The sequence below is a fragment of the Sturnira hondurensis genome, unplaced genomic scaffold, assembly GCF_014824575.4.
Source record: "Sturnira hondurensis isolate 20B ecotype Veracruz unplaced genomic scaffold, ASM1482457v3 Scaffold0017436, whole genome shotgun sequence".
Taxonomy (NCBI): Eukaryota; Metazoa; Chordata; class Mammalia; order Chiroptera; family Phyllostomidae; genus Sturnira; species Sturnira hondurensis.
The window spans coordinates 146,154-173,722 of NW_028090067.1; the positions used below are offsets into that span (position 1 = coordinate 146,154).

General features: G+C 34.7%; 2 protein-coding genes across 2 annotated transcripts in view; both read left to right on the top strand.

The window, feature by feature from the left end:
- Positions 1–321: 321 nt before the first annotated feature.
- LOC119002245 (NKG2-D type II integral membrane protein-like) lies at positions 322–27,560 on the top strand. Its single transcript, XM_037068024.1, has 9 exons — positions 322–403; positions 6,235–6,396; positions 13,157–13,257; positions 15,570–15,677; positions 18,269–18,361; positions 18,814–18,849; positions 19,689–19,840; positions 20,157–20,260; positions 27,417–27,560. The coding sequence occupies exons 4-9, from the start codon at positions 15,572–15,574 to the stop codon at positions 27,532–27,534; spliced, it is 609 nt and encodes a 202-aa protein (XP_036923919.1). The 5' UTR covers positions 322–403; positions 6,235–6,396; positions 13,157–13,257; positions 15,570–15,571; the 3' UTR covers positions 27,535–27,560.
- LOC119002244 (NKG2-D type II integral membrane protein-like) overlaps positions 15,617–27,569 on the top strand; it is a 44,148-nt gene continuing 32,195 nt past the window's right edge. Inside the window, exons 1-2 of the mRNA XM_037068023.1 lie at positions 15,617–15,677; positions 18,040–18,056. The gene's annotated coding sequence lies outside the window, so the exon portion shown is untranslated. The remainder of the gene's footprint in view (positions 15,678–18,039; positions 18,057–27,569) is intronic.

Consider the following 27,569-nt stretch of genomic DNA (forward strand, 5'->3'; position numbering starts at 1 on the left):
CATTTAGGCACCTCATGATTTAGGAGTCTAGATGGGATGAGAAATGAGTCTTTTTTGGCAGCATCCTACACAGCTAGTGAGGCAGGGTGCTTGCTCACACTCTTAACTTTTCCCAGTGAGAGATATCGTGGGTGGTGAAGATCCCTCTTGGCAGTAAAGGCGTTACTTTGGGAGAAGGGTCATGTGGGTAAAATCAAGCTGCTCCTCTTATTACCCTCTCTCATGCATCTTATGTCATATATATTTTTTCTCACTCTAGTGGTGTGTTGGAACTTCTCCTCTGGAGATCTGGACAGAGATTGCCTCCCACAGTGTTTTCAAAGGCTCTCTGATCGCAGTGGAGAGAGGCTGAAGCTGGTCCAGAGGCAACAGCTGGGACTGAGTTCTCAATTTCAAATTATACGTGACAAACACCAAAAATAGTCAAGACAATGTTGACGAGGCATACGATAGAGTAGTTTGGCATTAGTTCAAGGAACTGAATAAAGTTTTGATTTTGAAAAAAAGAATGCCTACAGATATGTTGAACAATAAATATGCGGCAGCAGAGGTGGCGTTACAGACCCTGAGAAAAGAATGGGTCGTTCAGTAAAGGTGACGGGTAAAAAATCACTACCCTGTGGGAAAATATTGGCTGTCAAAGATCTAATTATGAAAGAAGTCCTCACAAGTCGAATAGAAAATATAGTAAAGTGCTTCAAGACCTTTAGTTAAGGATATATTGCTCAATCAAATTCCCAAATAACCAGATTATAAATGAAAATAATGCTATAAAGGAATAATTCAATAAGCACCTTTACTTTCTGGAAAAGAGAAGGCATCGTTAAAATTGGAGAGCTGCACCCAGACCAGCACAGGTTACGCAGGCAGCGGACGGAGTGCTGGGTCACACTCACAGCTGATCAAAAGAGACTGTGTTCAGGAATTTGGGGGGACCGGTTGTTTAACACAGTTATTATTGAAAAATCAATTATATAAGCATAAGTTATTATAAATTATGTTAATAGTAAGAGAAATAAATACTCTAAACTCATTCCTTTTTAGTGGCTTTGTTATATTTACTGTACTTATGAAGTCATTTGCATCTTTTATGCCTGAGTCATGGAAATATTATATACTGGTGTAATACTGCAGCTCTCTCCCTTTCCAAGTTCTGTATTCGCTGATAAAATGTTAGTTGTTTTTAGTTCACTCTGGTCAGAGTATCTCCACAATTAAAATTGGCAAAGACTACAAATAAATTTTTCCTTCACCAGAAAGCCGGTTAGTAAACATTTACTGACCTACCCTGGATGTACTTGAGAAAAGAAGTTCTATCTGGAATAGGCAAATTATAATCAATTTAATTTAAGAAATCAAACAACTAAATGTAAAATGAGAAAATAGGTTGAGAGAATTTACAGAGAAGTAGCTTAGTATACCCCATCAATATATTATTATAAAAGTTAAATATGAGTAGTAATAATAATATGGAAAGGCAAACTAAAAATCTCAGATAATTTGGTAGCCATGATATTAGGAAAATTAAGATTATAGATTTCAAATTATGGGAATTATGTGGAAAAATACAAGATCTCATATGGTTCTATTTGTGGTAACAGTCATACAAAAATTTTGGAGAGCAATTTGTCAATTTTTAAGACATTTTCAGTATGTCTATACAGTACTCAATAAACACACTTCTAAGTACTTACTCTTGAGACACTCTCCTGTTCATGTGATTAAGGAGAGCTATTAAAGAATACTCAAGACAGAGTGATAGCGAAAAGAAAAATAAGAGAAGAATCTAAAATACCCTTAGATAAAAAGTAGGTGGAATATTATACTGTATTCAAGAACAGACTATACTGTATGTCAAATAGATCATTAAAAATACAAAAAAACTCACACTAATATTTGTTCTACACTACGTAGCACAATCATTCTCTGTGCCACAGATATGTGAGTGAACAAGACAAACCCCCTGTTCTCTGAGTGTTTACATTCTGATGAGAAAGAAGTATAAGAAACAAAATAAACATGGTAGGATAAATGATACAAGTAAAATGAACTCAAATAAGATAAACAACATACTAAAATAGATAACAGTGTATTCAGGAAACAACTTTAAAAGATATTCAAACAGAATTTGTAGAAAATAATGTGTCTATTGAGGAAATGAGAATGAGTAAGAAAGACAGAGGTCTTTAATTACAAATAAATAGTTTTACTGAGGAACTATAATTAAAAGAGGCTGGAAAGATAGAAAGGGGGTCAAGAGAGAAGAAATATTGTTATTGACTATTTGACCATTTCAGAATATTAAAAAAAAACAGAAAATATGTACAGATTTTGAAAGGTGTTTTTAGACAGTCGCATTATTTGACTGCAACACCCTCTGACTATAAATGTGAGTCACTGCTATAAAAGATGCAAACATATGTCTTTAATAATCTAAAACTATATCTAATTACAGAGAAATACTTTAACTTCTACTTTTTAAATCACATTTGGGGACCACCACTTAAACACTTCTTAATGTTAACTTTAAGAATACTTTAACATTTTTTAACTCATCTTCTGGACATTTCTAAGAAAAAATCTGCAAACAATAGAGTGTTCTTTAAATAATATATCTAAAATTAAAGATATTTAGAAACTGAACTTTTGTGTTTTAAATAAAAAAACTAAAGTCCTTAGGGTCCATTGGAATTTTAAATAAAAACCTAGTAAAATACCCACTGGACTTCCACCTTACTACGTAGACACATGAAGTCATCATCGCCTCTTTTCGCTGGCTGCACTGGCATCCTCTGTACCAGTGGTGCCACTAGCATTTCATTCAGCAAAACTGGAAACATACACTCACTCTTATGCTTTCCCACACCCCATTCTTTCCTTCATCTAATGTCAGATTTGATTTCACTGACTGTGTCAGCTCACTTCCCTTATTAATGTCAACTTCACTATTCCTAACATCACAGTTCTGAGTAAAAACTTCATTTCTACTGTCCATAAGTATGGTTCTTATTTGTTCTTTTTTAATCATATTTTTTTCAATTACCTTACACTCCCCTCACCCCTGCAGACACGCCATTGTCTGTGTCCATGAGCCCTTTTTCCTTTTTGCTCAATCCCTCCACCCCCTATGCTTACCCCTGCCCCAAGCTGTCAGCTTGCTTTCCATCTATGAGTCTGTCTGTTTCAATGGTTCAATTTGTTCATTAGATTCCACATGTGGGTGAAATCTTATGGGATTTTTCCCCCAGATTTGCTTATTTTGCTTAGTATAATATTCTCCAGGTCCATCCATATCACTGCAAAAAATAAAACTTTCTTCGCCCTGGCTGGTGTAGCTCAGTGGATTGAGCGCGGGCCTGCGAACCAGAGATCACGGTTCGATTCCCAGTCAGGGCATATTCCTGGGTTGCAGGCCAGTTCCTGGCAGGGGCCAGTTCCCAGCAGGGGATGCACGAGAAGCAACCATACATTGATGTTTCTCTTCCTCTCTCCTTCCCTTCCCCTCTAAAGATAAATAAATACAATACTTAAATAAATAAATAAAATAAATAAAACTTTCTTGTTTTTTTACAGCCGAGTAGTATTCCATTGTGTAAATATCCCATAGTTGTTTTATCCACTCATCTATTGATGAAGACTTGGGCTGCTTCCGTATCTTGACAATGGTAAATAATGCTATAATGAACAGATAGGTGCTTGTATTCTTTCAAATGAGTTATTTTGTGTTCCTTCTGATACATTCCCAGAAGAGAGATCACAGGGACAAAAAAGGAGATCCATTTTTAATTTTTTGACATTACTCCCTAATACTTTCCATAGTAGCTGCCCCAATCTGCATGCCCACCAACAGGACAAGTGGGTTCCCCTTCCTCCACACCCTCACCAGCACTTGCTGTTTGTTGATTTATTGATGATGGCCATTCTGACAGGTGTGAGGTGATATGTCATTGTGGTTTTAATTTGCATCCCTCTGATGGCTACCGATGTTGAGCATCTTTCCATATGTTTATTACCATTTGTATGCCCTCCTTGGAGAAGTATCTATTCAGGTCCTTTGCCCACTTTTTAATTGGGTTGTTTGTTTTGGGGTGTTGAGTTTTATAAGTTCTTTATAAATTTTGGATGTTAACCCATTATCAGATGAATCAGTTGTCCTTTGAACAGGTCAAAGTGCCTACCCAAAACACAGAAATCTGACCTTGTCAACCCTTGCTTAAAACTTCTCAAGGGTTTCTACTGACGTGTACTAGTCAAGCAACATAGCTTAGTGTGTTAATCTTTCTTCTCCTTGCTCACACCCCTTTCTAGAATAGTCATTCTAGACTATTCTAGGCTTCGTCTTCATAACCCCACTTAAACTAGTAGACTGTTTATAACTGTCTTTATTGACATTCTTGTCTCTTTCTTCTATGTCTTTGACATTTCTACCTTCAGTTCTTGTTCTGTTTTAACCCCACTCACCTTGATATCTAACGTATTTTTAAAACACTCCCCCCAAATCACCTAATCAAGGATACCTTCTTCAACCCCATTTTCTTATAGTTGACATTGGCAATCCATTGTGATATTGTCATCTATGACCTTATCTTCTGTGATAACCAATAATTGTGTGTACCACTGAGAATTACATATTTATTTAAAATCATAAGCTAAAATCTATACCTTCAATAGATTATGAACAATTAAATGATAGACATTGTGCTTTATCCTTATCCAACTATGTATGTCCATTGCAAAACAAGATGCTTTCCACACAGACATTCTAAATAGCTACTAACTCAAAGAGTAGATAGGAAACAGTCTTCATAAAAATATCAATAATTTTATATTGTTTATTTACATAATTTGTTGTGCTGTGGTGTTGTTGTGCCTGTGTACAAAAATAGAAAAAAATATAACACAGTATAGAAAAGATCCAGGAGATTGTTTAAAACCACATAAGAAACATTGTAAACTTTTAATGATTATTCTCTTGCTCTTCAAGAGAGTAATTTAAAAATTGCAGAGTTTAAAGAACACGCATTTTTATTCCCATGTATACAAATGAATGTAATAGTGACAAAGTAAGAAATAATAAGTTATTAGAATTATACCAACTTCTAGTAGGTGATTTCTTAAAGGAAGCTGTGATGGGAGATCTGAGTTCTACCCAAATCAGCAACTAATGAGCTTTTTCCTTTGGGAAAGTGCTGTCTGATACCTGGGTCTATCTCCATAGGCACTCGGGATAAGCAGTGTTCAAATTCTGTGACATCTACAACATTCTATGATTCTTTGATATTTAATATACTGAAGTAAATGCAAAATCCATTTGCATGAAAGATGTAGAAATTGTGAATGGCAATTTCCTTTCATGAATGTGTGCATTACCCTTATGGTAGGGAAGAGAAGGTTAAGTGCAAAAAATTAAATAATCAAAGAAAAATAACCATGACGCTAATGGAAATTTGAAGTCATCTGATTAGTAAGTCATGTATGTGATTTACTTCAAAGCACTTTTGAACAAATTTACTATTTATATGACTGATTCTTTACAAATTCTAAAAAAATACCATAGGGGGAAAAACTTTTCTGTTCCATTACATGATAAAGATTGGTATTTAAAAACAAAAAATACAGGCTTCCAGCATGGGCTATGTTGGTATAATTAAGACATTTCTTTGTGAAAGAAATGACTCCTCAATGGAATTGCTTATTTTCAGAATTATTGAAAGATCATCCCAGATGGGACCCAGAAATTATTTCTCCATTACCAGTTCATGAAATTGTGCCAGGCAGTATTAGTTAGCAGCCAGGATGGTGGCCTGCTCTTCCTCCTGCCCCAACAAGGTACACGTTCAAGGTTAACGGGATCTCTGTCCTGTGTTCGTCCTGTTGCACTGCGGCAGTGGGCACTGTGTGTGCCTCACCCAGTACCTCATACTTTTAGCTGGATGTTCTGAATCAATATTTTAGGTTCTGACAAGGTAGGTCCTAAATTCGTATTTTTTATAGTACATGAGCAATCTTTTTACTGTTTTATCGCTCAGCCTGTCACTTCAGCTTCAGTACACCCATGCATATCCAGACTCAGCTCTCTTTCCTTCAGAGCCTTTGATTCACTTCATTGCTCATATGACTTTTAGAATTTGTCTTTTGGCACATCTTTTATTAATTCAAACGCATTTACAGAGTAGTCTAGGCTACAACAGTTTAATTTTGTCACAACTACCCATCTTATGCTTTTATTTCCAGACAACTCTCTGGTAAACACTTCTAACCACATAGTTTCAAGTCACAACTCTAAGTGAGCATCCTGCCAAGAAGACTGTTTCTCACCACAAGTTGCAGTGTGGTCTCAGCATCTTCTCCCCTTGTGGTAGGAACACAGGAAGGACTTAACACATGCTCAGCCATGTAAGTTAACCCATGCTTTGTTTGCTAGAAGGTCAGTTGATTAGGCCTCGGTAGAATTCTCACCTAAGGCATATAGTTTCTAAATATTTTACTGAGGTGTTGGTGGTTGTTCTCAAATGACTTGACCCAGGCTGTTTGCAAAACACCATAACTTTCTCCAGAAAGAATAAAAAAGGGGGTTAAGAGGTTAGAAAATACTTATACATGAGGCTCTTATGTGTCTTTTTGTAGTCACATTATTTTTTCCACATTAATTAATTTTGTTGATTTCATGGTCTTTATTAGAAAATATGTTTTCAGAGAGAAATGTCATGTCATTTTTTGCAATTTCAAATATCACTGAAGCATCACTAATGTTCAGCAAATTCTTAATAGTTATTACATGATGACAGATGCAGAGTATATGCTCACCAATGAGCATGAAATTAAATTTCTTTATAAAAGTATTTATTTATATGGGTAACATTTATTTTGAATCCCACCACTCCTTTTTAATTTTTTAACTCAACATCCTGGACTCGGAATATGCCCCTCTCAAATCCTTAAAGCTGGGTATTAATTAGAATTATTGTGATGATCATTTCTAATACATATAAATATAGATTCATTTTTTGTAAAGTTCAAACTAATACGATGTTATATTGCAATCATGCCTCAATAAAATATAAGTAACCTTTGATTTTGATACATATATTTTAATTATCTATAACTGAACAAAGTAAGAAAGAATGCACTTCACAAGTAATAAGCATTCCTTACTTTCACCTATTCTATTCAACCACTTAAGAAAAATGAAATTATCTTGTTGCGTAATATTTTCAGAAACTTTCTTGAGGTTCAAACTTCAAGAATTCCTCATTTGTTGAATAATAGTTGTTAGAAACACAAATACACAGAGACACACTTCTGATCAGAAAGAGAATATCCTACTTCTTGTAAAAAATTTAAGCAAGACTTGAGTCCCCAATTTAAAACTGAAACGAAAGATGTTCAACCAATTTTGACCCCCAATAGAAATATGAGAAACATTAATCTAATCTCATTTTCCTCTGGAAAAAAAGCAGCACAAATCACAGAACTTCCTTGTACCCCTTCAGTATACAAAACTTTTTGTTAATTGATGAAATAAATGTTAGGTCCTAACATCATCTCATGATTTTAAAATGATTAATTCAGTGGTGAAAATCATCCCAGGATTTTCAGAAATAAGTGTCAAAATTACATAATCTCTTTCTGAATCAAAAGCTTTTTATAAAAGTAAAAGTTTTGGTTGGTTGTAAGTAGGTATGGTTGGTTTTTTACGATGTAAAAAAGAAGAAAATTAAATTTTTAAAGCATCTTGTGCCCATGCTACTATAAATTTGATGGAATCAAGTATGCTGTGTATCATGTAAGTTAAAAATATAAAGAAATATTTTTCCTGTATATGAACATACCTATATATGCACACAAACATAAAGATATATATGTATGTCTACATATGTGTCAATGCATTATCTTTTGTCTAGATAGTTTACTTTGACATTCTCAAGGCCTAGAAAAGTACCTAGCAATTGGTAGTCACTAAAAATATTTGTTGAATAAACTTGTTTATTGTCCAAGTTGAAACAAACTACCACACAAAATCGTCTTTATTTCCTTTCTTAGTATATATTAAAATTTTGAGTTTAACTTTATTTTTTCTTAAATTGTATAGCATTTTATTATCTTTTGAGTCAATGTTAGACTAAATGAATATTAATAAGATGTCTAGTAAACCAGTCTTTTAAAGTGGTATTACTCTCATTTATTTGCTTAGTTTTTATGTACACTGGGGTGTGTATTGAGGTTTCTAATATTTCTACATATGATGTGTGTATGTATAGGTCTATTTTTATTTTTTATGTTGTACAAAAAATTTTCTAGTTCTAAGTATTCAATAGTGTCTTATTTTCTACTTTATCTGCAATGGTACCTCATATATTACTTTCATGCATGCATGTGACTTTCTCATGTCTGTATATTTTCTCTTACTCAATTTGTTAGTGTGTCTATGTTCTCATATCACTTTGTCTTAATTAACGAAGTTTTAGCAAGTTCTTAATGTCTAGCTGGACAAGGCCTCCACCTTTTCTTTTTCTTCAATAGTTATAGGCTACTTGGCTCCTCGTATTTAATGAACATTTAGGGTTATGCTTTGTAAGGTTCATAACAAAGCTTGCTATATTATTTGGAATTGAATTGACTTCCTAAACTATTTTAGGATCATTGAACTGTTATTAGCTTCAGTAGTCCTATCAAAATGTAATTGTTTTTAAACTACTTTTATAAAATTACATAATGAGTTCCACATAGATGTTAATGAAGTTAGAAGAAAGATCTTTACATGTGTAAATTAAAAACAGAATTTCAGGTAGAATTTTCACCCTTATGAGTTTTGTGCTCTTATGCAAGGCACTTACTGTATGTGATCCACAACTTCACTTACAAAATAGAATAAATTACAGCTGTTGCTCAGAATTACTTTACAGTGATATAAAATTTGATTCTGTTTATTATTGACCTTCAATATAATAGTGTTTAAAATTAATTCTACATTAATTACACTGATATTATTTCTATTAAGTGACCATTGAATTGTTTTTTATTATTTATGTAGAGAAACATATCATCAGCAAAAGAATTTAAGTTCCTATGCCTTTCATTTCCTGTGATTGTCTTAAATGTGCTAAAGAACCTCCACGAAGATGTTGAAAGAGAACTGGTTAGTGATCACTTTGCCTTCAGGATTTTCTAAAAGGCCATCAATAGTTTGAAGTTAAGAATGACGTTGCCATTTGCAGCATTTATCAGGGTGGACAAAACAAGGTAACAACCAAAGTTCAATAGATGGTTAGGTAAAGAAGATGTAGTACCTATGTACAATAGAATACTACTCAGTCACAAGGAAAGACGCAATACAACCATTTGGGACAACATGAATGGACCTTAAGAATATCATGCAAAGCAAAATAAGTCAGACAAAAAGGCTAATAAACAGGCCCTGGCTGGTGTAGCTCAGTGGATTGAGCGCGGACCTGCGAACCAGATGATCGCGGTTCGATTCCCAGTCAGGGCACATGCCTGGGTTGCAGGCCAGTTCCCTGCAGGCCAACTCCCAGCAGGGGACGCACAAAAGGCAACCATACATTGATGTTTCTCTCCCTCTCTCCTTCCCTTCCCCTCGAAAGGTAAATAAATAAAATATTTTTAAAAAGGCTAATAAACATATATTTCACTTATATGTGGGACATAAAACTGAAGCTCATAGACCCAGAGAACAGTATGGTGATTACCAGAAGGAATGGAGGACAGGGGTGGGAAAGCATGAAGGGGGTCAAATATATGGTGATGGAAGTTGACTTGACTTTGAGAGATGGGCACAGATGCAATATACAGATCAAGTATCATAGAATTGGACACTTGAAAACTATATAATCTCATTAACTAATATCACTTCAATAATTTTAATTTTAAAATAAAAATAAAGGAAAACCTACTCAAAGAAAAAGAATGATGTTTATATAGATTAGATGGGGGGAGGCAGAAAACTGCACTTGAACAACAATAAAATGAAAAAGAAAAAAGAAAAAAATCTGTGAGGCAGAGGCTGGTGGAAAAGAGAAGAGGTTTTATCCAGGTGCTATGTGATCTAGGAGAATGGATGACTCCCAGGCTCAGAGATCATCCCCTACACGAATCCAAGAAAAAGGCAGTATTTAGAGTTCCTGCCCCATTTTAGAGCAGAGTGTTCTGAAAACTAAACGCAACTACTCAGCAGTCATAGGGCCCATCCGTGCAACACAGCTTGTTCCCCTCTGCTGTTCGTTTCCAACTCCCTCCTGGAACTTGATGTGGCACCTGCACGGCCGTGGGCGTGGGCCACGCAGCGGCTAGGACTGCAAGGTTGTGCGCTCCCAGGAAAGAGCATGTGCGTGCATGGGTGAAGGCAGCACCAGGTCAGCCAGAGAGAGGGAGAGAGATTCCTTTCTGGGGGCCGTGGGCCACCTGGAGAGAACTGCTTGCATCACATGAGTCTAGGTAATGAGGAAGAGAAAAAGAGCCTGTTTCTTTGTTCCCCTGGGATTATATTAGCTTGTATGTATGACAGACCATGTGCTTTTTCAAAACAACCAATAACTTCCCAAGCTTTTGCATGCTGCTGACGGGCCCACCTCCCCTTCAATCCTTTTATCTCTTCAGGCTAGACTGACAAACCTCTTTGGTCCATCACCTCTCCCGGCTACCATTTGACTTCTATGGCACATGTGCCTGCTTCCCCCAGTTCCCACCCACAATCTGGGACCCAAGGCCCGATGGGGACTTTTTCCTCTAGCCAATTATCTTGCTGGCCTTGAAGGTTCTCAGCATAACAATTTCCTCTGTCACAATCTTAGCTGATGGGGCAAACTCAGCTGGTTCCAACTGACCTTCCACCAGTAACACTAATGCTATTTATTACTCATCTACTTAAATTCTCTGTCGATGTATGTACTAAATCTTGATATTTTTCCTCATAAAATTTGAGAGAAGTCTGCAAGTATTGCAGTTATTAACCCTTAGATAACTTGATACAAGCTTTCCCCCAGTGTATTACATTATTTTTTCATTATGAACAAAGCTAAAATTTTATATATTCAAAAATTTGAAATAAAATGGATATCAGTAATACTACTTTAGTGAAAGAAATAGGAACTATTCTGTTTCCCCTTACTGTTTAGAAGAGTTTGTATAAGTCATAATGATCTCTTTTTTGAAAGTTCATTACACATCTCCTGTGAATATGATTTGGCTTTCATGTTATTCATATGAGAAAATTTTGAACAACCGAATGATCTCATAAAAACTACTCTAGCTTCATCAAACTTGGCCAAAGCAACTTGTGCCTGTGTAAATTTCATCTCACTCATATCATACATAGTAAATATAGTGTCTCTCTGTGTTATTGGCTGAAGATTATTGCCTAAAATATCTCGTTGATTAAATGAAGTGTGGATTTACTGATTTAAGTTTTGTTTCCATGTGCACATGTTTCGTGAGAGTTAGTATGAGTGACTGCTTTTTCAGCTGTTTCCTCCTAGCAGGGGTGTTCAACCTTTCAGCATTTCGGGGCCGCATAGAGGAAGAAGAGTCATCGTGGGCAACATATTAAATACACAAACAGGAGCAAAAACAGATGAACAAACAAAAAGGTTTATAGTAAATTTGTGATTTTGTTTTGAGCCACATCCATTGCCATCCTAGGCTGCGTGCGCAGCCTTGGGTAGGACGCTGCTGCTCCAGGGTTTTCTTTATTTTGTTCTTCAAAGTGACTTATGGGTATGTATTTCATTATTTTTACAGTAGCATACAGAAGAAGCTCTAACCGCTTATTTTGTAAATAAACTATTTCTGAATAATTTTGAAGTGACGAAAAATTGTAAAGTTGGCACAGAGTGGTCGTACACAGCCTGTATATCCAGTTTCCCTTATTGCTAACAGTTATGTAAGTGGTACATTTGCCAGAGAGTGAACTGATACTGATACACTATTATTAAATAGATAAGGCACTATATTCAAGTCTTCTTAATTTTTACCTAATGCCTGATTTCTGTCCATTATCCTATCCATTGCTTTTAGTCCTTATATACTTTAAGGTTCCTTTGGCTGTAACAGATACTTTGTCATTTTTTAATATACCAAAAATTGTGAGTAGCTAGAAATCAGAACATTAAGACATTGGTTGATTATGTTGTTATTCTGACAAAATTTGGTGGTGTGGTTTTGTTAATGAAGGGGGAGTAATATATTAAGTGATGTCCACAAGAAAAAAAGGAGAAAAGGACCCTATTTAAGGTTAAAGATTGATCTGAGACACTTACATATCTAAAAAATGAAATAACATTGGCCACAATTTATCATTTTTAAGCTAAGCATATCATGGCTTATCATGCAATATTTATTTAGCACTTTATTTTTTGTAATTGAAAGATTGTATATGACCACATTGTAGACATGTATATATATATATATATGTCTCTATGTTTGTGTGCATATATATATATATATGCATGTTCATAAACATAAATATTTCTCTATGTTTCAACCTACATGATACACCTTACTGGATGCCACTCAACCTTATAGTGGCGTGTACACAGGATGATTTAAAAGTTTATTTGACTTTTCTCCTCTTTTTTTACACAGTACTTACAACCATTTTGTTGTTTTGATACTCATTTATTGCTAATCATGTTGTTCACCCAACATCTCTGTAAGAAACAATCCTTTTGAGCTGTTACACTGAGCTGTATAGTGCTATTCAAAACCATTGTCATACAGGTTCTTTTCCCAGGATGCTCCTGAAGTGCGCATAAAACTTTATATGATAACAGTATTGAATGTCTCCAGGTCTTAATACTATTAGCACCACCCCAGCAAATAACAAAGACAACCACCCATCACCAGGCAGGATCTCAATGTCAGTCAATAAGGATATGGGGATGGCCTTATGCTAAACTTCTTTACATTTGATTCAGAAAGAGATGATGTATTTCACTATTTGTTTTATGAAATTTTGGTACACATTTTAACACTGAATTCATCATTTTTAAGTCATAAGATGATTTTAGGACCTAATGTTTATTTTGTCGCTTAGCAAAATGTTCCGTGTAGTGAAAAGGCAGAAGGAAGTACTGTGGCTTAGGCTGTTTCTTTCAACAGGAAAATGAGATTAAAATAACGTTTCTCATATTTTCCTCAGAGGTCGAAATTGATTGGATGTTTCTTGACTCAGTTTTAAATTGAGAGCTCAAGACATGCCTAAATTTTTCACATGAAGCAGGACATTCCTTCTCTGATCAGGTGTGTCTGTCTGTGTTTCAGTGTTTCTAAAAACTATTACTCATGAAATGAAGAATTCTTGAGGTTTGACCTCCAGAAAGTTTCTAAAAATATTTACACAACAAGGTAATTCTGTTTCTTGAGTGTTTGAATAGAATTACTGGGGGCAAGGGATGTTTATTACTTAGGAAGTGTACTCTTTCTCACTTTATTCAGTGATAAATACGATAAACTTATTAAAGAATCAGAAGTTATGATGTTGCTATAAGATTATGTCTTGTCTCTAAACAAAACTACAAGAATGAATCTTTACATTTGGGGATAAAAAATGGAATTTCAATTTGAATTCTTACTATTCTGAATTTTGTGCTCTTATGCAAGGCACTTACTTTATGTAATACACAACTTTATTACCATAATAAAGCAAATTATATCTATCGTTTCCAACTATCATGTTTACATATGAAAGAGATTTTATTTTAAAACCTAAGCATTATGCATATTTATTAAATAGCTATTTTTCTGAGAGCTCTGGTACACACAGTATGACATTACTACACAAATAGAAGATTATTTTTGCTAATGATATGCTGAAATTAATCATCACTAAATTAAATAAACAAGTATAAATAGAAAACTGTGTTGTCACTCAATATCAGTGATGAACTTTCTTCCATTAAGTATCTTGATGTAGGCAAATTTAAAAATTCATTATACATATTTAGTTTTTTAACCAAGATAAATTTAAGAAATTAATTTACCTGAATTTATATAAATTGTTCTTGTCATTCATTCCTTTTCAAATATATTCCTGGAGGAAATTTTTTTGTATTTTCACTTTCCAATCAAAGTATATCATTTCACCACAAAGAAAGACAAGAAAAAAATGAGTGATTTTATTTTATTCAGGAACCTTTATAAGTTGAAGACTTCAGACTCATTTCTGTGCTAAATGAAAAGTCATAATTATATGATGGGGTTGATCCAAGATCGGTGGGCTTACCACAACCTGTGTGTGTTCTTTCCACATAAATGTCTAGTTTGGCCTATGTATAATTTCAATATAGTCAGAATTTGAGAGAAACATAAAAAAGTGATTTAATTTGATTGACTTATGTTCATTGTATGTACATATCACATTATGTTAATGTTATATTTAAATCACATCTTTGAAAACTTGAAAGCGTGGTCCTCCTTGACTTTCTTAACTACCTACAGTAAATGCTCCCAATTCGAGGCAGCGTCTGAAACAGTGACAGCGTCAGAACTGGGAGTTAGAAGAACTGAATTTCAGTGAAACTTTTACCAGTTTCTAGTTCTGAGGTCTGGGGTAATACAGCATCTATGTACCTAAGTTTTTATTTTTATGTGAACTAGAGGTATAAAACAGGTGACATTTATCTTAGTGGATTTCTATGATATTCATATAAAATCACACGTATTTCAAAGAGTTTCTTAGCTAAAATATTATAAACAACTTTGTGGCAGCATTATTTTAAATAAAGAATACTATATTAGACACTTCTAAAATTCAGTTTCTTCCTTCATAACTTAATATCTACCCTCTTTATGTATTTAATAATTAACTTACACATTATATGTACAATGTTTAATTTTAGGTATAACAGGTAATTAATATTAGCATTTTAGTTATAAAAGGCTTTTACATATTTAATATTTTTATGGTTTCACAGAGAAAGCAAAATTATTTTTTACTTGTTTGGTTCAGAAGATTCTTTGTCTTTTTCTTAAAGTTATAGACAGTGCTATTTTACTCTTTGTATGTCCTTAACTATGAAGAAAATTAGACAAACTAGCCTTGACTATGTGTTTGCTATGAGACTGTGACTGATGTTGTTGATATTAAGTCCATATTATTTTATTTCACTTTTAAAAATAATCATATCACATAGTATTGATATCTTTTGTTCATTTTTCTGACTCTTTCTTTCTTTTCCTATTTTTGTGAAATTTCTGCAGTTATTAAGTTAGTAAATGTGGCTCTGTAACTTAAACACATCTGATTCCCTAAGGCTTTATCTTTTCACTATACAATGTCTTCATTTTATTGTTAGCTTTAATTATGGGGTTAGAATTAACTCATGTTAATAGTTCATAAGATTTTGCTAAGATATTTTGCTGCAGAATACATATAATTTTATGTACACTGTAAATTATAAAAATTATAGTAATGAAATAATATAAAACAAAAATTAACTTGATGCTACACTTTAAAAGGTAAAGAATAGAAATAACAAGTTAAAGTTTAAGATTGAATGATCTCAGAAGCAGAAAAGTCATGACTCATACTGGCCTGCTTTGTGTTTCTCCAGAGATGAGTGAATCCCACAATTATAAATTTAAACTCGGAAATCGTGGTACTTCTACACCAGGACAAAAGAAAAGACCTACATTGATCACAAACACAGCTGGGGAAACCCGTAAGTACTACATTCCATTCGCCATCTTCAGGTGAAAATTGGAAACTATGAGCTCATGAGGGATAAACATTCAGTCTAATTTTGCCATCATGAGAGAAGCAGAAGTGAGACTGAGTTTGACGTCACTTGGAATATGTGCAAAGTGAGAAGAAAGTGTTGAATGGATGAGCTTTTCATGCCCATCAAAGAGGTGAGATAATCATAGCAATGACCACCGAGACTGCAGTTTCTAGGGGCTCACTGAACAGCCAGCTGTCAGGAGGGGCGAATGGACAGAAGAGAAGAGAAATACACAACACCTGTCAGTGGTGCGTCTTTGAACAGCGCGGCAGCAGGGACTTGACTACGATTCACAGAAAGGCCACTGCGCAGTGACGAGGATACGCTGCCTGTACTTTATCAAGAAAAATATGATTGAAGGTGAAGCCTGAAAAAGATTACACAAAAAGGAAAACAACAGGATACTCTCACTTATAAATATTGGTTGTATAGTAAAAAATATATGGTTATCAAATAGCCTCACTTTCAAAAGTTAATTATAGAAATGAAAATGTATTCAATATAATAATCAAAGATTGTATATCATGCATAATGTAGAAAAGGTTTGGGGTAAAAATCAATAAGAATTTTTACTTTAAACTAACTTAATATTCAAAGCCTCTAAAATATAAAAATTGACTTTAAAATATATGTTCCAAAGCTGTCATTATGCTTATTGATAAATACTTACATTATATTTGTTGTAGTTAGAAAAAGACAAGAATCCTTATTCTCATTATTATTAATCAGTATTGGCTGTTTTGCTGGTACTAGCCAATGTGCAAAATCAAGGTAAGAAAAGAAAAACAAATGATCAGAAACTAGAATAAAATGGTGAAATTAACATGACTAGCAAAAATATATGACTTAAAACATTTCAAACCCTCAGAAGCTTCACCCCATAAACTGCAAAACAATATGGAAATCTGCTGTGTAAACCTGATTGAAAATAAGATGTAAAAATCAACTGCCTAAAAAACTACAAAGACAAGGCAAATGTGATGAAAAGAAAATGCCATATTTATAAGACCAAAAATCAGAAATAAACTTTTGAATTAAAAATATTGGAAATAAATGTATTACTTTAAAGTTGTACTAATGAACATAAGACATAAATAACAGAAAAAGAACTATTATGGGCATGGTAAGTACACAAGCATATAAAAGTAAAGATATTTTACATATAGTTTGAGTAGAAAAACAGATTGAAGAATATAAGAATAAATGCAAACACATATAAGAATGTACTATATGCTAAAGTAGTCTCATATCAATGAGAACAATGATTTATTTGGCAGATAATGTTAGGGAAATTCAGTGACCATTTGGTAAACACAAAAATTTTATAAATTTGAGTTTCTATCTCACTTATTACACACACATAAACATACAGTCACACACAAATACCAGGTAGACCAAAATATGAAAGGCAACTGTGTAACTTATGATGGAACATTGGTATTCTTTATTTTATAAACCAGAATAGTGAAAGCAGTTTTATGCATATCAAAAAAGCATAATGGTTTGAGCAAGTCAACCATTATCCATTTCAGTATCATAATGTTAAAAGAAAAGTGATGTCTGAGATGAGTTTTGCAAAACATAGGGCAAGAATACTAACATTCTTAACCAAAGAAGTGAGAATAAAACCAGTTACTTAATAAAAATGAGAGATGTCTCAAAAAATAAATAAAAACATGACAACCATAACAAAAGATGTTTAATCTTTTGTTACTTATTCATTGAAAAATAAAAAAATTTAAAAATAACATCGGTTATCAGATTTATACATTTAAATGTGAAAAATATTTAATGATGATGGAAGTGTGAGCAAGAAGTTTTTTAAGTTTATATTTGGAAATATATAAGTTGGTATAGCCTCTTTGGACTAAAAATTTCAATTGCAAAAATTTTAAAAGCAAATGCTCTTCAACTCGTTATTTGCCCTTTTGAGAATTTCTCTTAGAAAAGTACTAGAAAATATGCACCATTGTGTATAAAATGTTATTTATATTATTACATTAATAGCAAAAACTAAGAAACAATTTAAATATACATTGGGAAAAATAAAAATCTGTCAATAATGAGATTTTGCCCATATAGCAATGAAACACAACTCAAGCAGCTAGTTATAAAAGTTTGACAACTTTATAAGACATGAAGAGAAAAATCACTAGAATATTTTCTTAAGTAAAAAACATTACAGAATATTTTATACGTTTTTTTAATTTATTTTTAAGAGGGAGCTAAGAGGAACTGTTTGTATTTATTATTTTTATTTGCATGGAAATTTAAGAAAATGGTAATTATGATTTATTCTAAGGGTGAACTGGGGAACTTGTAGAAGGGATTAAGAAGTAACATTTCATTTTTATAGTCTTATTTAACATCATTTACAAAGAACTTATTTTACCTCTTCTGAGAAAAATAATTGAGGAAAAAGCAGTGTTATCACTCCCACATAAAAATTGCTCTAACATTTATATTAAACATAAAAATTCCAGAACCCTTTAATCTTTCTCTCATCTCTTTCACTCTTTTTTCTTTGACAGCACCTTCATTTTTTCTTGCCCGGTCCATTGCTCTAGCTATGGGAATCCGTTTCATTGTGATGGTGACCATATGCAGTGCCATAATCATAAACTGTGAGTGATAACAGAGTGGATTGCACTGTTGATCCAACAATTGCAATGTATTAGTTTGATTAACATTCAGATGCACAGAAACATAAACTACCAATATCAAAAGATTCTTTATACTTTAGCCCTGGCTGGTGTCATCAGTGGATTGAGCACTGGCCTGAGAACCAAAGGGCCAACAGTTTGATTCCCAGTCAGGGCACGTGCCTGGGTTGCAGGCCAGGTCCCCAGTAGGAGATGCATGAGAGGCAACCACACACTGATGTTTCTCTCCCTCTTTTTTCTCCCTCCCTTACCTCCTTTCTAAAAATAAATAAATAAAATCTTTCTTAAGAAAAAGAAAAAAAGCTACTTTATACTTCAGTAATTAGTCTAGAAGATTGTCAACTATTTTTACTTTTGCTTGGACTTTGTTACAGCGGCACAAAACCTTCTAATGATTATGATTATTTTAATAGCATTATTCAATCAAGCAGCTCCGGTTTTTTTGAACGGTAAGAGTTTTCTGACATTATTATTATTATTTCATTTTTTAATGTTGAAACTATTACAGATATCCTGTATTTCCCCACCTCCTTTACTCCCCTTCATGAGCCCTCCCGTAAACATCACTGTGTCCATGGGCTATGCTATACGGATATATGTACTTTGGTTAATCTCTTCCAGTCTCCTCCACTCCCCTCTCCTTGAAGCAAAAATGTGTCTGTGTCTGTGGAGTTAAGCAGGTATCAATGCTGATACAAAAAAAGTGCATAAGACAAATCATGTATCATAGAAATGTACACTTGAAATTTATATAATCTTATTAACCAATGTCACCCTAATAAATTTAATTAAAAAATAATTTGCATAGGAAAATAATTCTTGTCCACAATTCACCATAGGTTTTTTTATTTAATTTAATTTTTTGCCATAAGGGAGACTTCTAAAAAGTACAAAACACAGTTTTGATATATCTATCTATCTATAAATATGTAGAGTTAGGTCATTAGATGTGACCATAATGGGTTAATATTTGGCATTTCAGAGTTAAAATGAAAAAGGTATTTATCCCTGGCTGGTGTGGCTCAAGGGATTGAGTGTTAGCTCACAAAAACCAAAGAGTCGCCAATTTGATCCCCCATGAGGGCACATTGCCTGGGTTGTGGGCCAGTAGGGGGCATGCAAGAAGCAACTACATGTTGATATTTCTCTCCTCATTCTTTTTCCTTTCCTCTCTCTCTAAAAATACATAAATAAAAGCTTTTTAAAAAAGCTATTTAGCCTGTCTAGAAAAAAATCTACTATAATATTCAGACATGTGGAGAACTAATAATATATTCTTTTTTTCTAGGAACTTACTGTGGCCCGTGTCCTCAAAACTGGATATGTTATAGAAACAACTGCTACCATTTTTTTAGTGAGAGAAAAAGCTGGCTTCAGAGCCAAGCCTCTTGTATGTCTCAAAATTCCAGTCTCCTGAAGATATATAGCAAAGAAGACCAGGTTATGTATTGTTTTAATTCATCTTTTTATATTTAGTCCTAACATATTTAGAAATTCCCTGAAATATGAACTTGAAGTATCACATAAAGACACCAGGCTTAGCTATACAAATCCCAAATCCTTTTGCATTAAAAACAACTAAGCAGTAAAAATAAGAAAAGACAAAAATTTCAGGGATTATATGTATGTTGTTTAAGTCGGAATTATGCCAGAGGAGAGAATGCATTTTCCCTAAGAGTTGGGAAGATGATGACGTGGTTATGGTTTTCTCTTCAGTAAAACTCTGAGAACTGACTTTGTTTGTGATTTCAAACAGGATTTCCTGAAACTGGTGAAGTCCTATCATTGGACGGGACTCGTACAAAATCCAGCAAATGGATCCTGGCAGTGGGAAGATGGCTCCATTCTCTCTCCCAGTCAGTAAGTCTCTACCGAGAAGTGTCTCCTTGTGGATCTGTCTCTAAGCCATTCCTATGATCGTGGAACTGTCACAGTTTCCTTCACACAATAGCAGGACATTCCCGCGTGATAATAGAGTCAAGCAAAAACTCTGAGAGACTAGATTCAGTGCTGTGTGGAGCAAAGCAGCACGTACCCATAATATTGAGCTCCATTAGTTGGCTGCTATGTGCTAAGTACTGTGCAAGATCGCTCTAATACCATGCTTCTGCTACTGATGAGGAGTCTAAAGCAGAGAAGTTAAGTGTCATGTTCATTCTTTTATGAAGCTATTACCAGCATTGTTGAGGTATAATTAGAATCCAATAAAAGGAACACTTTTAAAGTGTACAATTGTGATAAATTTGGACAAATGGATTCATCAAAAAAACCATTAACACCATCGAGATAAGTAACATATTTATCACCTGCAAAATGTTCCCTTTAAACTTTTATAAGACCTCCTTAATGTTCTTCTATCTATCTCTTTCCATTTCCAGTCAATGATGTGATTTCTGTAACTATAGATTAGCCTGTAATTACAGAATATAACATAAATGGAGTTCTGCAGTATGTATTGTTTTTATGTCTGGCTTTTACTTAGTGTATTATTTTGAGATTAACCACCTCATAGCATGTTTAAAGAACTTACTTCTTTTTATGCCTGAGAGGTTTTCCATTTATAGATGTTGTTCAGTATGTTTATTCTTTCATATATTGATGGATATTTGGGCAGTTCCCCAATTTTGAATGATTAAAAATTAAGCCACTTCAGAGGTCTTCTGGTCAAGATAATAGTGTAAGTAAATGTGGTACTCGTATGCTCCAACAACCAGATCAAAATTACAACTAAATTATAGAACAACCATTAGTCCAAACCACTAAAATCTGTCTGAATGGAAGTCATACCACTAGGTAAATCCCACTAGGGATTTAAAGAAGAAAGCACATCCAGGCTGGTAGAAGGGGCAGAATACAAAATGCACTGATCCCACACCTGTGAGTTTCAGATAAAAATCAGGAGGGATATCACAGCTGTGGAGGTTCCCACTCAGAAGCTAGGGGTCCCAGACCCACACCAGGCTCCTCTAGCCCAAGTTTCCAGTAACAGAAAGAGAAGTCCCCTAAACTTCCAGCTGTAAAAGCCTGCAGGGTTTGTAGCTGAGTGAGATAGAGGACTGCTGGATTCCCAGGTTTTGCTCTTAAATGACCCATGCACAGACTTATTCTGACTCACTCCCTCTGAGTTCCAGAGCCAGGTCAGTAGTTTGAAAAGCACCAGATACATAGAGAGAAGAATAGAATTGCCTGGCATAGAAAGGGCATGGGGTAGCAGCTTTCTCCTAGACAGAAGTGCTGACAGAGGCTCTTGTTTCCATGCTGAGCCCTCTCCTGACAGAGCCAGCAGCCAGGCACCATGTCTGAGTCCTCATCAACCTGGCTCCTGCTGTTTGCCCTGCCCTAGTGATTCCCTAAGACTCCTCTCCAACAAACTTGTGAGCCCATCAAAGCTGTTTCCAGTAACTTTTCCATATGAATGGCCTGTCTGGGCTCATGCTTCTGACTTTCCTAAAACTTCTCAGGGACTTTGCAAAAATTCTAAAACAAGCAGCATCTGGCCTCAGCATAACCTGTGACTCTTGCTAAGCGGCTCCAATGCTGGTACTAGTAGCAGCTGGCTTTGGTTCACAGTACGAACTTCCCTGATCTCCTTGTAGCCCAGCACATACATCGGCCATCTGCAGACCCCTCTGTAGCTCATGCAGGTGGTCCCAGGCAGGGAACAGGTGGTGGCTGGCCTTGTACCTTCTGGGGGACCCCAAAGCCAGTGCACACCTGGACAACTGATCACATGGCATTACACCCATCCTATCACATGAGCCACACACTCAAGGGCAAACTTGATGACCATTATACGCATCTCTGAAGCAAGTCCTGCTCTGTGAGATTGACTCCAGCACAACAGTTCCTCTGCTATAGTCACAGCCCATCTTCTTAGTTGATAGTTCAATCAGCTGAGGAATTCAGTTCCTTCCATTGAGGTCAATAGCCATCAAGTCTTAACTACCAAAGGACATTGCACACAGCTCACAAATGGGTGACTGGGGAGGCTGTACCTCTAAGCTCTATGGGAAGCCTACTACACAGTACCGCTCTACCAAGTAAAGGACACATAGCAACTCTAACTTAATACAGAGAAACAAACATACAGGAAGCAGCCAAAATGCAGAGATAGGAGAACAGATCCCCAGAAAGAATGGGAAAAAATTCTCAAAAGGAAACTAAATTGACTTGAGGCAAGCAAACTACCAGATACAAGGTTCAAAACAATGGTTATAAGGATACTCAAGTAATTTAGTGATAACTTCAGGAAAATGAAAAGGCACATAGAAACCTTAAAAAAGAACCAGAAATAAATGATATGCTAATTAAAATTAAGGTTAAGTTACAAGAGAATGAACAGTAGTGTAGATGAAGCTGAGACGAATTGATTTGGAATGTAAGGAAGCAAAAAACAATCAGAACAGAAAAAAATAATAAAAAACAATAAAGATAGTGTAAGGAGCCTCTTGGGCAACTTCAAGTGTACCAATATTTGCATCATGGGTCTGCTGGGGAAAAAAAAGAGAGAGAAAGCAAAAATTGAAAACTTATTTGAGCCCTGGCTGGTGTAGCTCAGTGGATTGAGCGCAGGCCTGTGAACCATACGATTGCGGTTCGATTCCCAGTCAGGGCACATGCCTGGGTTGCAGGCCAGTTCCCAGCAGGGGACTCATGAGAGGCAACCATACATTGATACTTCTCTCCTTCTCTCCTTCCCTTCCCCTCTAAAGATAAATAAATAAAATCTTTTAAAAAAAGAAAACTTATTTGAAAAAATAATGGCAGAAAACTTTCTTAAACTGGTGAAGGAAACAGACATACAAGTTCAGGAGGCACAGAGAGTCCCAGACAAGATAAACCCAAAGAGGCTCACACCATGACACATCATAATTAAATAATAATTGAATGGCCAACTGTTAAAGAGAAAAATCTTAAAAGCATCAAGAAAAAAAGCAGTTAATTACCTACAAAAAAAGCTCCCATAAAACTGTCAGATTTCTCAAAAGCAATTTGCAGGCCAGGAGAGATTGGCAAGAAATATTCACAGTGATAAAAGCAAGAGCCACAACCAAGATTACTCTACCCAGCACAGCCACCATTAAAATCAAAGAAGAAAGAAAGAGGTTTCCAGAGAAGGAAAAGCTAAAGTAATTCATCACCACCACACCAGTATTTTATGAAACAATAAAGGTCTTCTTTAAAAAATGATTTTAAAGTGAACCATAAAATGTCAATAAATGCATATCTATCAACAATTGAATCTAAAAAAAAACACAAAATAAACAAATAAGCCAAATGGAAATAGGCTTGTAGGTACGTAGAACACGTTGAGAGTTACCAGGTGAGAGCAGGGTTAGGAGGCATGGTGGGAATGGTGAAAGGACTAAGAAATACAGTTTGGTTGTTACAGAATAGTCATGGGGATGTAAAACACAGCATAGGGAATATCATCAATAATATTCTAATAACTGTGTATGATGTCAGAAGGGTACAAGATTTATCAAGATTCATTTAGTAAGTTCTATAAGTCCATGCACTGGGATGCACAGCTGAAACTAATAGAATATGTATATCAACTGTAATTGAAAAATAAAAATGATTTTTAAAAAAAGCTACTTGCCGTGAATATATGTGTGCAACACTTTGAATGAACATAAGCTCTCCTTTTTCTGACATAAATACTAAGGAGTGGAATAGATGGATCATATAATAAGTATTTGTTTAACTTTTTAAGAGTCTCCCAAACTATTATCCAAAGGACTATGCAATTTTGCAATCTCACTAGCAGTGGGTGAGATTTCCAATTGCTCAACATCTTGCTCAATGGGTGTTACCATCAATGTCTTAAATTTAGCCCTTCTAGTGTGTATAGTGGTATCTCTTGTCGTTTGAATTTGCATATTCTTAATGACTAATGATTTGAGCATCTTTTATGTGCTTATTTACCATCCATTTTCCAATTTTCTATTTCATCAATTTCTGCTGTGTTCTTTAACTACTATATTTTTGCTGAGGGTTAATTAATCTTTCTCTAGTTCCTTTTTTAATTGCAGTTCATGTACAGTTGTCTTCATTTTCCCCCAACACTACCCCCCACTCCAGCCATCCCTTCTTCCCACCCTTGATCCTACCGCTCTTTGGTTTTGTCCCTGTGTCCTTTATTCATGTTCCTGAAAACTCTTCCCCTTCTTCCCCCCATTATCTCCTCCCACTTTCATTCTTATTACCTTCAGTTTGTTCTTAATTTTACTGTCTCTGGTTATAGTTTGCTTGCTTATTTGTTTTGTTGATTATTTTCCCATCATAAGTGAGATCATATGGTATTTGTCCTTCACCACCTGGTTTATTTCGCTTCACATAATGCTCTCCAGTTCCATCCATGCTGTTGAGAAGGGTAGGAATTCCTTCTTTCTTTTTGCTGCATAGTATTCCATCATGTAAATGTACCATGGGCACTTAGGTTGCTTCCAGCACTTGGCTATTGTAAATTGTGCTGCGATGAACATTGGGGTATATAGGGTTCTTCTGAATTGGAGTTTCAGTGTTCAATGGTATAATACCAGCAGCGGAATTGCTGGGTCAAAAGGCAGTTCCATTTTTAGTTTTCTGAGGAAATTTTCTCTAGTTTCTTATGGTAAAAACTAATACATTAATAAAAAACCTTTTCCTTTTTTCTAATTGAAACACTCATGCTATTAATATGTTAGATGCTTCATCAACATCCCCACTTATCATGAGCCATGTATTTTAATTCAGTTCAAAATAGTTTCTTTTGTTTTAAAGATTTTATTTATTTATTTTTAAAGACAGTGGAATAGAGGAAGAAAGAGAGGAAGAGAAACACCAATGTGTGGTTGCTTCAGGCACACCCCCTACTGGGGACCTGGCCCGAAACCCAGGCATGTGCCCAACTGGGAATCAAACCAGTTACCCTTCGGTTCACAGGCCGGAGTTCAGTCCACTGAGTCATACCAGTCAAGGCTCACAATAGTTTCTGAATTCTCTTTTGCACTGTTCTTTGATCCATGAAATTTTCAGAAGTGTTAGTTGCCAACATTTGGAAATTTCACAGAGATCATTCTGTTATTAATGTATAATTCCCTCCTGACCAAAAACATATTTTGTGACTAAAATTTAATTACATTTAATAACATTGGTTCCCTAGATCAGCCTATAGTCTATCTTCTGAGATACTATATATGTCCCTGTATACCTTAGAATTGATTCAGATGACTCCATTTCTGTATGGCTTGAGATTTCATTTTTGAAAAAAAGTTTATTCTCTAGGAATACAAATAATATTTTGTATCACGTTATCTCATTTTTCCACTCTGTAAGTGCAAAAGTTCATTTTTAAAGGCAAATCAATAGCATATTAAATTTCTATTCATGCTTGTAATAAATAATGATTGAGTGCTACTTAATCTTCAGAAAATATGCTCAGACAACTACAGGAGTAGATAGAACCTAACTCCTTCAGGAGCTTCACACTTCATCTGGAAATACAGTTAGGAACAAATAAGTAAAATTTCATGTAGTCAGTAATCTGTTAGAAAAATGATGAAAGTAGCATAGGAAAACAAACACAGAAATTGAAGAAATGCATAAAAACAATGACATTAGAAAGAATGCAGTTCTTTTTTTTCCAATTTTTTTATTTAATTATTTTTCAAGTACAATTTTCTGTCTATTACTCCCATCCCATCCCATCCCTTCCCACCCCGGTGCTCCTCCCCTCCATCCCATTTCCACCCTTCTCAGTTGTTGTCCATGTATCCTTTATATATGTTCCTTTAAACCCCTCCTCTATTTCCCCTGAAATTCCCTCCCCTCTCCACCCCGGTCACTGTCAGCCTGTTCTCTATTTCAGTGTCTTTGGTTATATTTTGCTTGCTTGTTTGTTTTGTTGTTTAGCTTCCCATTAAAGGTGAGATCATATGGTATTTGTCCTTCAACACCTGGCTTATTTCACTCAGCATAATGCTTTCCAGTTCCATCCATGATGTTGCAAAAGGTAGGAGCTCCTTCTTTCTTTCTGCAGCATAAAATTCCATTGTGTATATGTACCATAGTTTTTTGATCCATTCATTTACTGACGGGCACCTAGGTTGCTTCCAACTATGGCTATTGTAAATTGTGCTGCTATGAACATTGGGGTGCATAGCTTCTTTGGGATTGGTGTTTTAGGGTTCTTAGGATACAATCCTAGCAGTGGAATTGCTGCTCAAACTAATAGATGAATTTGGCAAAACAGCGGGTTACAAAGTCAATATCCAGAAATCAAACGCATTTTTGTATACTAGCAATGAATCAGCAGAAGCAGAAATCAAGAAAAAAATCCCATTCGATATAGCAAAAACAAAAATAAAATATCTGGGAATAAATCTAACCAAGGAGGTAAAAGACCTGCATGCAGTTCTCATGTGCATAGACATGCTAACTAGAGCTGTTTCTAAAAATCTCTTGATTTTTTCTCTTATACTAGCTAGTTGTTTCTTTACAGACAGAATAGTTCTCAAACACACAGATGTATACATATTTTTTAATTTAAAAAATGTTCTTACCAAGTAAAACTGCATGTAATTGAAGTATATTGTGTATTTTTCACAAAACATAATAAATTCTGAATTTATTTTAACCTAATTATTTGTTTTAAAAACTTTCTAAAATTTTCATTTCACTTGAGTATACATGTAAAGATTTTTTTATATGTACACGTATAGAGTCTTTATGTGACTCTCTAAATTGACTTATTTCTGATGTGTAAGAAATATAAATTATTTCTTATGATTTGTAGTAGAATACATATGATTTGTATTAGAATGTGCATGATTTATAATAGAATGCATTTTTACTTTTATTATCAAAGTTAGCCATATTTTGATAATTTATAAATTAAGAAAGTCCAGGCATAATCCTTAAATCTCCTGAGGTAATATTATTTCATTGCCTATATTTAAATAAGTATTATTCATCTTTGATCCTTCTGAATTAATGAAGTCATAAATGTCATTTGTCCTTCTCTCTAATCTAGACTCACCTTGGTTGAAATGGAGAATGGAACCTGTGTGGTTTACGGCTCCAATTTTAAAGGTTACACAGAAAACTGTTTGACTCCAAACACATACATCTGCATGCAGAGGATTGTGTGAAGACTTTATTGTTTATGAAATATAAAGGATTCAAA